The sequence below is a fragment of the Lutra lutra genome, chromosome 4 (assembly GCF_902655055.1).
Source record: "Lutra lutra chromosome 4, mLutLut1.2, whole genome shotgun sequence".
Lineage (NCBI taxonomy): Eukaryota > Metazoa > Chordata > Mammalia > Carnivora > Mustelidae > Lutra > Lutra lutra.
This window is the reverse complement of record NC_062281.1, coordinates 134,081,237-134,097,151: the sequence shown is the minus strand read 5'-3', so window position 1 is coordinate 134,097,151 and position 15,915 is coordinate 134,081,237. Positions and strand designations below refer to the sequence as shown.

Sequence of the window (15,915 nt, the reverse complement as noted above, 5' to 3'; positions counted from 1 at the left end):
TATTTTTTGTGTCCCTACTAATCTTCTGTTTTGGCTTACTCTCTCCTTCTTGTGGAACACATTGTCTGCTAACTTACTGAGCAATAGTAAGACTGCATTGGGGTGCCTGGGTGGCTCAGTGGGTTAAAGCCTCTGCTTTCGGCTCAGGTCGTGATTCCAGGGTCCTGGGATTGAGCCCTGCATGGGGCTCTCTGCTCAGCAGGGAGCCTGCTTCCCTTCCCCTCTCTCTCTGCCTGCCTCTCTGCCTACTTGTGATCTCTGCCTGTCAAATAAATAAATAAAATCTTAAAAAAAAAGGTAAGACTGCATTTCTGAAATATTTTATTATTCTTTCATAATTTATTGATAGCTTACCTGAAAATAGAATTCTAGTCAGGAAAGAATTTTCCTTCAGAATTTGGGAGATACTTCTTCACTGTCTTGTAACTTATAATGTTCCTATTGAGAAGTTGAAACCATTGAGATTTTCTGAATTTTAGATAAAACTGACATTCCCCACCGCCCCCCACCATTCTCTGGAAACATGTAAGATTTTTTGGTTTCAACCTTTTTAAAAAGTGAAAATAAAATTTAAATAAAATCTCAAACCTTCAGAAAATTTGCAAGTATATTACAAATAACTTATTTTTTTAAATTTTAAGAGTAAGTTGCCAACATGATGCCCTATCACTCCCAAATAAATGAGGATTTCTTAGAAACAAGGATATTCTTCTATTTAACCATAATAAATTTTGAAAGTAAGGAAATTAACAATGATAATACCATTTAATCCTCAGATCCCAGTCAAGTTTTGCCAGTTGTGCCAATAGTCCTTTATAGAAAAGGATTCAGTTGAGAATCAAGTATTACCTTTAGTTTTTTGTCTATTTAGTCTTCAGTCATGATCTTGACATTTGAAAAGTATGGCTCTGTGTTGTTTTCTGTCAGTATGGGTTTATCTGATGTTTTTCCTCATTGTTATATTCTGGTAATATATCTTTGGTAGGAATATCACAGAAATGGGCAGTGTTTTTATTTTATCTTATCAGATGGCTCATGATTTTGATTTGTCCCACTATGATGTTAACTTTGTGCACTTAATTAAAGTGGGGCTCTCTAGCCTTCTGCACTATAAAATTACTATTTTCCTTATATAATTTTAAGTATTCTCTGAGGAGGTAATTTGAGACTCTGTAAATACACTGGTTCTTATCAAATTTTCATTTTATTTAATCTCTATGGACTCCTGGTTTCATATTTTATTCAATTGGTTATAGCCCTTTACTACCAACATTTATTTTGATTCTCAAATTATTTAGATTTGACCAACACAAGCCCTTTTTAATTGGTCTTTCAGTCCTTTGGAAATATGCCCATCATTCCTTGAGAGCTTTATCACTTTTGGCTCAGAAAAATGAACCAGGCTTTCCTTTTACTTTCTCTGCCTAGCGTTTTAGTCAGCCATTTCTCCCAGGAGCCTTGGTTTGTTTCAATGGCATGGTATTTAGAAATCAAGATCTGGGCACTGGGCACACTCTTTGCTGTTGTCACTGCTCCCAAACCTTCTCATGGCTAAGGAATAAGTGTATGTCTATGAGTAAATGGATAAATATATATATATTTATCTCCATATTAAATTTAATTATATATATATATATATATATATATATATATATATATATATATATATATAGTATTTATATCCATCTGTGCATTTGAAAACTGAGTCCACACCAGTACCTTCTATTTCAATTCAACATCCCAAGGTTCATTTTAGTCTTCTAACCTTCAATATTAGTATCTCCCTTCTCTGACAATGAGAAACCTGGCTCTTAGTATCCTTAATATATCATATTTGACCCCCCATGTGACCAGTCTTTGACTACTGCCACTCTCTATCTTATGCATATGTCATCCTCACTCTTGCCTGTGCTCCAGCATTCCCTGCTAAATCATCTTCCTATCCTCACCTGTCTCAGGCTATGATACTCTGCACTAACGTGCCCTCCCACACACAGACTTTAGGGTTCTAAAACCTACACCGGACTACCTTGTCTCCTCTTGCCTGGATAACCTCTTGACCTTGTTCAGGTTCATATAATCTGTGCTGAGAAGCCCTCCATTATGGTACTTTCCTTATCCTTCTGTACCACCTCTCCATTCTCACCATGTTCTGATTTTGCTTCTCCCATACCAGTGATGCTCTCTTCTTCCAGTTTGGACCCTGACAACTGATATTAAATCACAGTGTTCATATTAAATTAAAATTATTTCTGAATATATGGGAAGAGTTATTCATTTTACTTTTGGATATACTTTTGCTAGTGTGTGTTATTAACCTTTCTTTTTTACTTTGTTCTTGTTTAGCAGTCTTTTTGGAGCCATCCAATGTTTTAGGACTTTCAGAGACTTAAAATGAATAATCATTTATGAATATAAACATAAGAGCCACACAGTTAGCCTTTATGATTTTTTGCCAAATTCCACTGACTTGAATGATGTTTTCAAGTGAAAAATATCTTAAATAACTTGAAGAATAGTTTTACTTATGAATGACATATTCTACACAGAAAAATGCAATGTAGTATAGGAATAGGATGTGGCCACTTTATAGTGATAATTCGTATATATTATAGTTCCCTATTGTTTGTGAAACAAAATACTATATACACTGTGTGGCTTAAAACAAGATAAATATATTGTCTCACAGTTCTGCATGCTTGAAGTCTGAAATCAAGATATTCATAGGGCCATGTTTCCTTTGAAACCCATCAGGGAATCTTTTTTTTTTTTTTTTTTGCCTCTTCCTAGCTTTTGGTGGTTTATTGGCAGTCTTTAGTGTTCCTTGGCTTGCTGCTGCATAACATGCAGTCTCCCTGTGTGTCTTTGTCTTCACATGGCTATCTTTTACATGACACTAGTCATATTGAATTAGGAGTCTTCCCTACTACAGTATGATATCATCTTAACCAATTACCTCTGCAATGATGCTATTTGTAAATAAGATCACATTTTGAAGGACTGAGTGTTTAGACTTCAACTAATATTTTTTGGGGGATACAGTTCAACCCTTAGCAGTATGTCAAAACTTTGTTTCACTTTTATGATAGGAAAGAATCATGAGATTATACCTGAGAGTAGTCTCTTTGTTGTCAACTCATTAATGTTTAATATTATAGTCATACAACTTCATAATTTAGTGTCACTAGCTGTAAGAATTAGAAACATAGGGGCGCCTGGGTGGCTCAGTTGATTAAGCAACTGCCTTCTGCTCAGATCATGATCCTGGAGTCCTGGGATCGAGTCCCACATCGGGCTCCCAGCTCCATGGGGAGTCTGCTTCTCCCTCTGACCTTCTCCTCGCTTATGCTCTCTCTCTCTCTCTCTCAAATAAATAAATAAAAATAAAATATTAAAAAAAAGAATTAGAAACATAATTTTTTTGCATTAGATTTTTTCTGGTTATATTGAGAAGGAAACATCAGTTTGGCCAACTAGCTCTCTCAGAAATATCTGTGATAAGCCAGCTTCTATAATCAGTTTGACTCTCAGACTTTAGAAAAGTTGTCTGGAGCAGGTTTAAGATAATTCTGTAAGCTGAGAATCTGGAATCCTTTTTTCCTGTCCAGAAAAGGCAATCTATAGCTACTTCCATAAGATTCTTAAGGATCAGTCATAACTGATCCATAGCTGGTAGTCTGTTAACTTCCCATCCTTTTTAGTTTTGGAGGGACTAGTCTTAGCTGTAAATACTTTCCTACTTAGTACATCTGTCCTTTGTGGAGGCTTTTAAAATACTTTTCAGATTAACTAACTTTTGAAGAACCATAAGCAATATATTGACTTCATACATGGTTCATGAATTTCAGAATTCCCTATACTGTTTCTTAGTTGCTGTTTTCTTAACCATCTGGAGATCTACTTTAAATTAGGCTCTTTCCCCATTTGATATAAGCATATATCTCTTAATTAAACACAATATTTACTAAATTAGTTCAGATTTGTGCTGGTTAAATTGCATAATTTGTTAAAACTTGTGAATGAACTAAATGTTTTGTTGGCTGAATTATATGATTATCTTAAACTTCTAAATGAACTAAATTTTCTCTGAAAATTTCTAGTATGGAATTGTTTGCTTAAGATGAATTCTTATACTTTCTTCTTTAGAATATTGATTTAAGAAAATGTTGTTTTCTAGGTCATAAATATTCTCTGAGAATAAAACTTAAATTTCATATTTTTACTAACCTGAATGTCTTTTCTTTCTGTATAATATTTATAACCTTACTTTTAATATACTACATTAAGAATGCTTGTATTTTCTATTACAAACATTCAAAATACTTCCTTCAACATTTGGAAATTTTCATATTAAACAGGTTTTTCTGGGGCATCTAGCTGGTTCAGTCAGAGCATACCACTCTTGATCTTGGGTTTATAAGTTCGAGCCCCACAGTGGGTATAGAGTTCACTTAATTAAAGAAAAGACCATTTAAACCTTTTTATTTTTTAAAAAGATTTTTTTTATTTATTTGAGAGAATAGAGAGAGAGAGCACAAGTAGGCAGAGCAGCAGGCAGAGGGAGAGGGAGAACCAGGCTCACTGCCAAGCAGGGATCCTGATGCGGGGCTCAATCCCAGGACCCTGGGATCACAACCTGAGCTGAAGGCAGCCGCTTAACCAACTGAGCCAGCGAGGCATCCCTCATGGGTATTTTTAATACGTGGCTTCATCTCACCAACATTATTTGTGAGACTTAATTATATTATTGCATTTAGCCGTAGCTCATTTATTTCTATTGGTATATAATGTTTCGCCATATGAATATACCATTATTCATTTAACTGTTAGACTTTTGAGTTGTTGACAGTTTCTAGAAATTAGAAATAATATTGCCAAACAATATTATAATTGTTTCTTAGTATAATTGTGCATACGTTTTTATTGGGCACATAGTTAGGAGTGGAATTTCCGGGTCATGGGGAATCATATCTTCAACTTGAGTAGATGACAAAATATTTGTGAAAATGTTTTTCAGAATTATCATTTCAACTTATACTCCCATCAGCAGTGTATGAGAATTCCCATTAATCTCCTCCAAACCTAATATTATCAGTTATAATATTATTATTATAAAATATTATCTTGGCAGAGAGCCATAATGTTTGGTAGCTAATGATATTTCATTGTGGTCTTAATTATTTTGTTAATAATTAATGAGTTTGCAGTCCTTTCATATATATGTTGACTATTTGGATACCTTCTTTTGTGAAAGTCTTGTTCAACTCTCTTGCCCATTTTTCTATTGGGTTATCTTCTTTTTTTATTTGTAAAGCTTTTTTGGCTCCTTTTTTGATTTGTAGAGCTTTTTATGACTCCTTTATGGTTCTCTGTGTGGCACATATCTTTTCCCACTTTGCAATTGGATTTTTTATTCAGTATTGTGGAGTAGATGCTTTTGCTGTGCCACCCACATCATTTGGCATTCACTTTTGTACAGAGAAGTCTTACTATAAGCAGCTGAAACTCTCTACCTGAGGACTTTATCTAGCCACATGAGAAAGTAGAGGGAATTCAGGAAGTGACTGCCCGGCAATAGGTCTTAACCAATACTGAACTGGAGTTGGTTAATAAATACACCATTTCCTTACCTCTGGAGATAGCTTCTGAAGCTTACTCTACACCATCTCTTGAGCAGTCTCCAGCAGGAATGAGTCAAGTACCAAGTAGTGATATCCGATCATCAGTGTATCTTTTTTTTTTTAATCTTTATTTTTTTATTTTTTATTTTTTTAATAAACATATAATGTATTTTTATCCCCAGGGGTACAGGTCTGTGAATCGCCAGGTTTACACACTTCACAAAACTCACCATAGCACATACCCTCCCCGATGTCCATAACCCCACCCCCCTCTACCGACCCCCCGTCCCCAACAACCCTCACTTTGTTTTGTGAGACTACGAGTGACTTATGGTTTGTCTCCCTCCCAATCCCATCTTGTTTCATTTATTCTTCTCCTACCCTCTTAACCCCCCAAGTTGCATCTCCACTTCCTCATATCAGGGAGATCATATGATAGTTGTCTTTCTCCGATTGACTTACTTCGCTAAGCATGATACCCTCTAGTTCCATCCACGTCGTCGCAAATGGCAAGATTTCATTTCTTTTGATGGCTGCATAGTACTCCATTGTGTATATATACCATATCTTCTTTATCCATTCATCTGTTGATGGACATCTAGTTTCTTTCCATAGTTTGGCTATTGTGGACATTGCTGCTATAAACATTCGGGTGCACGTGCCCCTTCAGAAGACTCCGTTTGTATCTTTAGGGTAAATACCCAGTAGTGCAATTGCTGGGTCATAGGGTAGCTCTATTTTCAACTTTTTGAGGAACCTCCATGCTGTTTTCCAGAGTGGTTGCACCAGGTTGCATTCCCACCAACAGTGTAGGAGGGTTCCCCTTTCTCCGCATCCTCGCCAGCATCTGTCATTTCCTGACTTGTTAATTTTAGCCATTCTGACTGGTGTGGGGTGTATCTCATTGTGGCTTTGATTTGTATTTCCCTGATGCCGAGTGATGTGGAGCACTTTTTCATGTGTCTGTTGGCCATCTGGATGTCTTCTTTGCAGAAATGTCTGTTCATGTCTTCTGCCCATTTCTTGATTGGATTATTTGTTCTTTGGGTGTTGAGTTTGCTAAGTTCCTTATAGATTTTGGACACTAGCCCTTAATCTGATATGTTGTTTGCAAATATCTTCTCCCATTCTGTCAGTTGTCTTTTGGTTTTGTTAACTGTTTCCTTTGCTGTGCAAAACCTTTTGATCTTGATGAAATCCCAGTAGTTCATTTTTGCCCTTGCTTCCCTTGCCTCTGGCGATGTTCCTAGGAAGATGTTGCTGCGGCTGAGGTCGAAGAGGTTGATGCTTGTGTTCTCCTCAAGGATTGTGATGGATTCCTTTCTCACATTGAGGTCCTTCATCCATTTTGAGTCTGTTTTCGTGTGTGGTGTAAGGAAATGGTCCAATTTCATTTTTCTGCATGTGGCCGTCCAATTTTCCCAACACCATTTATTGAAGAGGCTGTCTTTTTTCCATTGGACATTCTTTCCTGCTTTGTCGAAGATTAGTTGACCATAAAGCTGAGGGTCTATTTCTGGGCTCTCTATTCTGTTCCATTGATCTATGTGTCTGTTTTTGTGCCAGTACCATGCTGTCTTGATGATGACAGCTTTGTAATAGAGCTTGAAGTCCGGAATTGTGATGCCACCAACTTTGGCTTTCTTTTTCAATATTCCTTTGGCTATTCGAGGTCTTTTCTGGTTCCATATAAATTTTAGGATTATCTGTTCCATTTCTTTGAAAAAAATGGATGGTACTTTGATAGGAATTGCATTAAATGTGTAGATTGCTTTAGGTAGCATAGACATTTTCACAATATTTGTTCTTCCAATCCAGGAGCATGGAATATTTTTCCATTTCTTTGTGTCTTCCTCAATTTCTTTCATGAGTACTTTATAGTTTTCTGAGTATAGATTCTTAGCCTCTTTGGTTAGGTTTATTCCTAGGCATCTTATAGTTTTGGGTGCAATTGTAAATGGGATTGACTCCTTAATTTCTCTTTCTTCTGTCTTATTGTTGGTGTAGAGAAATGCAACTGATTTATGTGCATTGATTTTATATCCTGACACTTTACTGAATTCCTGTAGAAGTTCTAGCAGTTTTGGAGTAGAGTTTTTTGGGTTTTCCACATATAGTATCATATCATCTGCGAAGAGTGATAGTTTGACTTCTTCTTTGCCGATTTGGATGCCTTTAATTTCCTTTTGTTGTCTGATTGCTGAGGCTAGGACTTCTAGTACTATGTTGAATAGCAGTGGTGATAATGGACATCCCTGCCGTGTTCCTGACCTTAGCGGAAAAGCTTTCAGTTTTTCTCCATTGAGAATGATATTTGCAATGGGTTTTTCATAGATGGCTTTGATAATATTGAGGTATGTGCCCTCTATCCCTACACTTTGAAGAGTTTTGATCAGGAAGGGATGCTGTACTTTGTCAAATGCTTTTTCAGCATCTATGGAGAGTATCATATGGTTCTTGTTCTTTCTTTTATTAATGTGTTGTATCACATTGATTGATTTGCGGATGTTGAGCCAACCTTGCAGCCCTGGAATAAATCCCACTTGGTCGTGGTGAATAATCCTTTTATGTACTGTTGAATCCTACTGGCTAGTACTTTGGTGAGAATTTTTGCATCTGTGTTCATCAAGGATATTGGTCTGTAGTTCTCCTTTTTGATGGGATCCTTGTCTGGTTTTGGGATCAAGGTGATGCTGGCCTCATAAAATGAGTTTGGAAGTTTTCTTTCCATTTCTATTTTTTGGAATAGTTTCAGGAGAATAGGAATTAGTTCTTCTTTAAATGTTTGGTAGAATTCCCCTGGGAAGCCGTCTGGCCCTGGGCTTTTGTTTGTTTGGAGATTTTTGATGACTGTTTCAATCTCTTTACTGGTTATGGGTCTGTTCAGGTTTTCTATTTCTTCCTGGTTCAGTTGCGGTAGTTTATATGTCTCTAGGAATGCATCCATTTCTTCCAGATTGTCAAATTTGTTGGCATAGAGTTGCTCATAGTATGTTCTTATAATTGTCTGTATTTCTTTGGTGTTAGTTGTGATCTCTCCTCTTTCATTCATGATTTTATTTATTTGGGTCCTTTCTCTTTTCTTTTTGATAAGACTGGCCAGAGGTTTATCAATCTTATTAATTCTTTCAAAGAACCAGCTCCTAGTTTTGTTGATTTGTTCTATTGTTTTTTTGGTTTCTATTTCATTGATTTCTGCTCTGATCTTTATGATTTCTCTTCTCCTGCTGGGTTTAGGGTTTCTTTCTTGTTCTTTCTCCAGCTCCTTTAGGTGTAGGGTTAGGTTGTGTACCTGAGACCTTTCTTGTTTCTTGAGAAAGGCTTGTACCGCTATATATTTTCCTCTCAGGACTGCCTTTGCTGTGTCCCACAGATTTTGAACCGTTGTGTTTTCATTATCATTTGTTTCCACGAATTGTTTCAATTCTTCTTTAATTTTCTGGTTGACCCATTCATTCTTTAGAAGGATGCTGTTTAGGGGCGCCTGGGAGGCTCAGTGGGTTAAAGCCTCTGCCTTCGGCTCAGGTCATGATCCCAGGGTCCTGGGATCGAGCCCCACATCAGGCTCTCTGCTGAGCAGGGAGCTGTTTCCTCCTCTCTCTCTCTCTGCCTGCCTCTCTGCCTGCTTGTGATTTCTCTCTCTGTGTGTCAAATAAATAAAATCTTTAAAAAAAAAAAAAGGATGCTGTTTAGTCTCCATGTATTTGTGGATTCATTCCAAATTTCCTCTTGTGATTGAGTTCTAGTTTCAGAGCATTGTGGTTTGAAAATATGCAGGGAATGATCCCAATCTTTTGATACTGGTTGAGACCTGATTTATGACACAGGATGTGATCTATTCTGGAGAATGTTCCATGTGCACTAGAGAAGAATGTGTATTCTGTTGCTTTGGGATGGAATGTTCTGAATATATCTGTGATGTCCATCTGGTCCAGTGTGTCATTTAAGGCGTTTAGTTCCTTGTTGATCTTTTGCTTGGATGATCTGTCCATTTCAATGAGGGGACTGTTAAAGTCCCCTCCTATTATTGTATTATTGTTGTGTTTCTTTGATTTTGTTATTAATTTGTTTATAGAGTTGGCTGCTCCAATGTTAGGGGCATAGATATTTAAAATTGTTAGATCTTCTTGTTGGACAAACCCTTTGAGTATGATATAGTATCCTTCCTCATCTCTTATTATAGTCTTTGGCTTAAAATCTAATTGATCTGATATAAGGATTGCCACCCCAGCTTTCTTCTGATGTCCATTAGCATGGTAAATTGTTTTCCACCCCCTCACTTTAAATCTGTAGGTGTCTTCAGGTCTAAAATGAGTTTCTTGTAGGCAACATATAGATGGGTTTTGTTTTTTTATCCATTCTGATACCCTGTGTCTTTTGGTTGGGGCATTTAGCCCATTAACATTCAGGGTAACTATTGAGAGATATGAGTTTAGTGCCATTGTATGGCCTGTAAGATGCCTGTTACTGTATATTGTCTCTGTTCCTTTCTGATCTACTACTTTTAGGCTCTCTCTTTGCTTAGAGGACCCCTTTCAATATTTCCTGTCGAGCTGGTTTGGTGTTTGCAAATTCTTTCAGTTTTTGTTTGTCCTGGAAGCTTTTTATCTCTCCTTGTATTTTCAATGATAGCGTAGCTGGATATAGTATTCTTGGCTGCATGTTTTTCTCGTTTAGTGCTCTGAGTATATCATGCCAGTTCTTTCTGGCATACCAGGTCTCTGTGGATAAGTCTGCTGCCAATCTAATATTTTTACCATTGTATGTTACAGACTTCTTTTCCTGGGCTGCTTTCAGGATTTTCTCTTTGTCACTAAGACTTGTAAATTTTACTACTAGGTGACGGGGTGTGGACCTATTCTCGTTGATTTTGAGGGGGGTTCTCTGCACTTCCTGGATTTTGATGCTTGTTCCCTTTGCCATATTAGGGAAATTCTCTCCAATAATTCTCTCCAATATACCTTCTGCTCCCCTCTCTCTTTCTTCTTCTTCTGGAATCCCAATTATTCTAATGTTGTTTCGTCTTATGGTGTCACTTATCTCTCGAATTCTCCCCTCGCGGTCCAGTAGCTGTTTGTCCCTCTTTTGCTCAGCTTCTTTATTCTCTCTCATTTGGTCTTCTATATCACTAATTCTTTCTTCTGCCTCATTTATCCTAGCAGTGAGAGCCTCCATTTTTTATTGCACCTCATTAGAAGCTTTTTTTATTTTAACTTGGTTAGATTTTAGTTCTTTTATTTCTCCAGAAAGGGCTTTTATATCTCCCGAGAGGGTTTCTCTAATATCTTCCATGCCTTTTTCGAGCCCGGCTAGAACCTTGAGAATCGTCATTCTGAACTCTATATCTGACATATTACCAATGTCTGTATTGATTAGGTCCCTAGCCTTCGGTACTGCTTCTTGTTCCCTTTTTTGTGGTGAATTTTTCTGCCTAGTCATTTTGTCCAGATAAGAGTATATGAAGGAGCAAGTAAAATACTAAAAGTGTGGCAAAGTCCCCAGGAAAATACGCTTTAACCAAATCAGAAGAGATCCTAAATCATGGGGGGGGGGGAAGGGGATAAAAAGGGGTTCAGAAAAAAAAAAAAGAAAAAAATAGAAACAATTAAAAAAAGAAAATGAATAAAGAAAAAATACAAAAAAGAAATATATATATATACACACACACACATTTAGATAAACTAGTTAAAAAACATTAAAAAAGAAAAGGGTAAAAGTTAGAAAAAATTTAGCAGCAGAAAGATAAATAAAATTTAAAAAAAATTAAATTAACTGCAAGACTAAAGAATCATGGGGAGAAAGCCATGAGTTCCGTGCTTTGCTTTCTCCTCCTCTGGAATTCTGCCGCTCTCCTTGGTAGGTGAACTTGGTCCTGGTTGGATTTCTTGTTGATCTTCTGGGGGAGGGGCCTGTTGTAGTGATTCTCAAGTGTCTTTGCCCCAGGCGGAATTGCCCCCCCTTACCAGGAGCCTGGCTGAGTAATCAGCTCGGGTTCGCTTTCGGGAGCTTTTGTCCCCTGAATGCTTTCCGTAGAGTTCCAGAGGACAGGAATGAAATTGGCGGCCTCCCAGTCTCCGGCCCGGAGGAGCCGAGAGCTCGGGGCCCCACCCCTCAGTGCGCCCTCAGAGAAAAGAGCCCAATCACTTCCATCTCCCTGGCCTCTGGCCACGCTCTGAGCTCACCGAGCCTGCTACCAGTTCAAGGTAACCCTGAGCTGAGAGCTCACTCCTTGACTCTGTCTCTGTTGCCGACTTCCCTGGTCTAATACCTGCGAGCTCTGCGACACTCAGACACCCCCTATCCTTCTGTGACCCTGCAGGACCTAGGGCAACGCTGGTACTGCATGGGCTTCACCCCAGTTTAGCCTCTGGAGCTATGTCCCTCAGTGGAGCAGACTTTTAAAAGTCCTGATTTTGTGCTCCGTTGCTCCGCACTTTGCCGGAGCCGGCCCCTCCCCCCACGGTCTAACTTCCCGTCACTTTGGATTCACTTCTCCGCCAGTCCTACCTTTCCGAAGTGGTCAATTTTCTGTTTCTAGAATTGCTGTTCTTCTTCTCTTCAATCTCCTTTTGGATTTGTAGGTGTTTGCAATGGTTTGATAAGCTATCTAGCTGATCTCCTGCTACCTGATGTACTTTAGCAGGCTGTAGTCTCAGCCTGCTACTTCTCTGCCATCTTGACTCCTCCTCATCAGTGTATCTTGTATTGCTGCCCTTTCCTATTCTCTTGCCTGTACTTACTGGAATTACTTTTCAAATAAATTATATGTCCTCAAATTCTTATTTCTCTGAGTTGCCTTTTGGAGAACCTATCCTAGATCAATGTTGCCTTTTGATAAATAAAAGTTCTTTTTTTTTTTTGAAAGATTTTATTTATTTATTTGACAGACAGAGATCAGAAGTAGGCAGAGAGTCAGGCAGAGAGAGAGAGAGGGAAGCAGGCCCCCTGCTGAGCAGAGAGCCCAATGTAGGGCTTGATCCCAGGACCCTGGGATCATGACCTGAGCCAAAGGCAGAGGCTTTAACCCACTGAGCCACCCAGGCACCCCAGAAGTTCTTTTTTTTTTTTTTTTAAAGATTTTATTTATTTATTTGACAGAGAGAATTCACAAGTAAGCAGAGAGGCAGGCAGAGAGAGAGGAGGAAGCAGGCTCCCTGCTGAGCAGAAAGCCCGATGTGGGGCTCAAACCCAGGACCTGGGATCATGACCTGCGCCGAAGGCAGCGGCTTAACCCACTGAGCCACCCAGGCGCCCCCAGAAGTTCTTTTTTTTAATGATTTGTTATTTGTATGTATTGTAAAATGATTGCCACATTAAGTTTACTTAACACCCATCCCCATATATGCTTAATTTTTTTTTTTTTTTTGGTGAGGACTTTTAAGATCTACTCTCTCAGCAACTTTCAAATATGCAATATAGTATTATTAACTGTAGTCACCATGCTGTCCATTAAATCCTCATTACTTATTTATTTTATATCTGGAGGTTTGACCTCCTTCCATTTTACCCACCCCCTACCGCCTTTCTGGCAGCCCCCATTGTGTTCTCTGCATTATGAGCTTGTTTTTTTGTTTTTAGATTCTACATATAAGTAAGATCCTTATTGTCTTTCTCTGCCTTTTTAGAAGTTCTTAATTTAAATGTAGGCTAGTTTATGTTTTCTCTTTTATTGTGGTTGTTGTATCCTGCATAAGAAGTCTTTACCTACCCCAGTGGCTTGATTGTACCCAGGGGACTTTAATTTATGGAAATGACTAAGTGATGACATGGAGAGGCTGAGGCCATTAAAAGATTTTTATTATTTATAATTTTGAAAGGAGAAATCATGCCACAAAGGGTCACATGGTCAGGAGTCAGAAGGAGTGAGGGGAAAACATTAGTACAGTAGTGGGTAGTTATTAGGCGGGAATGTCCCCTACTGAGTAGGAAGCAAAACACAGACATTGGAGTTTGTGATTGCAGGGTTTATAATATGACAATCTGTGCATTGACAAAAGCCAGACCATAGGAGAGATATAAATAACTTTGGCTATTAGTTTGACCCTGTAATTCATTAGTTATCAAATTTATTAAAGTTGGTAAGAACACCCAGGATAGTGAAGATACTCTTCTTTGTTATATTCCAGATGTTTTATTGTTTTACCTCTTGTATTTAGACGTATAATCCATATGGAATTGGTATTTGTGTTTGGTGTGAGGAAGGGACCACATTTCCTTTTTTTCATACAGATTCGTAATCTAACTGGCACCATTTGTAGAAAAAACTGTCCTTTCTCCATTTCTCTTTAGTCAACTGTTGTTATAAATGAAATGTTTGGCTGAAATCATATGTTTGAGTCTGTTTCTAGATTCCTTATTCTGTTGCATTGATTGTTCTGCCTGTCCTTATGCTGATACTACCATTTCTTAATTGGTCTAATTGTATTATAGGCTGATATTTATTAGAGTTAGTCCTCCTATCTTGTTCTTCTTCAAAGGTAAAATGGTATTTTTGTAAGATATTCTCCTTTGGTAACAGGGGTGATAGTTGTCTTCTGTTTGGTGAATATTATTTATTTTTAATCTTCCAGTTTCAGAGATCCATTGTAAGAAAGTCTGCAGTAACTTGTTTTGGGGCTAGCAACATTCATTTTGGTATTTCTTCTAAATTGGTTCATGTAGTCACCAAACAGTCTAGGTATTGTGCAATAGGGATATAGGTCAGGAGACTGCAAAAAGAAAAAACACTATATCAAGTACATTATTATATCATAATGTAATATCCTAAAACTCCTTGTCAGTATTGGTAGATTTGTCCATTCACAAAATATTCTTCATTTCCCAAGGTTTAATACCACTCTTTTTTTCTAGAGATACTACAATTTAATTTTTAAAATTTTATTTATGAAATTTTAAATGTTGATGTTGCTTTATTTTGAAAACCTAATTAATTTGGACAACTGGAACTCTGAAAATTGTTTTACTCATGCAAACAGGAACCAGTGAGGGTGCTTTGTGTTGTTCTGTAACTGACTGGGAGTTTCAGATTAAGCTTTTCAAATATCATCTTTCACAAATACCCTTTGTGCCTTCTTCAGTTAACATTAATCTCTTAGTACTGCTCAGTATTGAACTCTACCTCCTATCACCACTTTAGGTTAAGCTGGACCTGAGGGTCTGAAGTAGAAATGGAAGTTGAATACAATGAGGTGAACTCTTCATATTGTCAGACTTCCAGGAAAATAGTGCACTAGGCTTATTGTGATGTGTCAGTAACTGTAACTTCTGTCTATGCTGGCGTACTGGGTATGTTGATAAATAAAAATGTATGAGTATGGTAAGTGTAGAATGTTCAAGAGAAAATCCATTCTTGTATATTTATGGTGTCCACATTTGGATCTTTATTTTAATAGGTTAATGCAGCGGAATCAAAGATAACAAATCTAATATACCTAAAACATACCTTGGAACTTGTGGATCCTTTAAAGGTAATTTATATGGTGTATATTGTACAAAACATTGGTAGCCTTAATTTTTTAAAAAAACTTTTATTTCAAAAGATTTCAAATTTAGATAAAGTTACAAGAATAGAATAATGAATTCCCAAATTCTTTCCATATACACACAGCACTCACTACGTATTATATTCTTATTATTACTCTTATTCAACTATTTGAAAATTGCAGTACCTAAATACTAACATGTGTATATCCTAAGATCAAAGGTGTTCTCTTACATAACCACAATATAATTTAAAAATTTAGGATATTTAAAATTGATCCAATATTATTATATATAGTCCATACTCAAAATTTCTAATTGTTTTACTAATTTTTTAACGGATTTTTTTTCTTGATACAGGGTCCAGTCCAGGACCATTCATTGTATTTAATGTCTTTTTTTTTAATATCATTTTTTTTAACATCTTAATTTAATTTTATTTTTTTCAGTGTTCCAAGATTCATTGTTTATACACCACACCCAGTGCTCTGGGTAGTACATGCCCTCCTTAATACCCACAACCAGGCTCAACCATCCCCCCCTTCCAAAACCCTCAGTTTGTTTTTCAGAGTCAACAGTCTATCATGCTTTATCTCCCTCTCCAGTTTCTCCCAATTCACTTTTCCTTTCTTTCTCTTAATGTCCTCCATGTTATTCCTTATGCACCACAAGTAAGTGAAACCATATGATAATTGACTCTCTCTGTTTGACTTATTTCATTCAGCATAATCTCCTCCAGTCCTGTCCATGTTGATAGAAAAGTTGGGTATTCATCCTTTTTGATGGCTGCATCATATCCCATTGTATATATGGA

At 37.2% G+C, this 15,915-nt stretch overlaps 1 protein-coding gene across 1 annotated transcript in view; it reads left to right on the top strand.

Moving 5' to 3' along the window:
• MSH4 (mutS homolog 4) overlaps positions 1-15,915 on the top strand; it is a 114,355-nt gene that overhangs the window by 60,686 nt on the left and 37,754 nt on the right. The window contains exon 9 of the mRNA XM_047726314.1: positions 15,014-15,088. Within this exon, the coding sequence (XP_047582270.1) occupies positions 15,014-15,088 (75 nt within the window). The remainder of the gene's footprint in view (positions 1-15,013; positions 15,089-15,915) is intronic.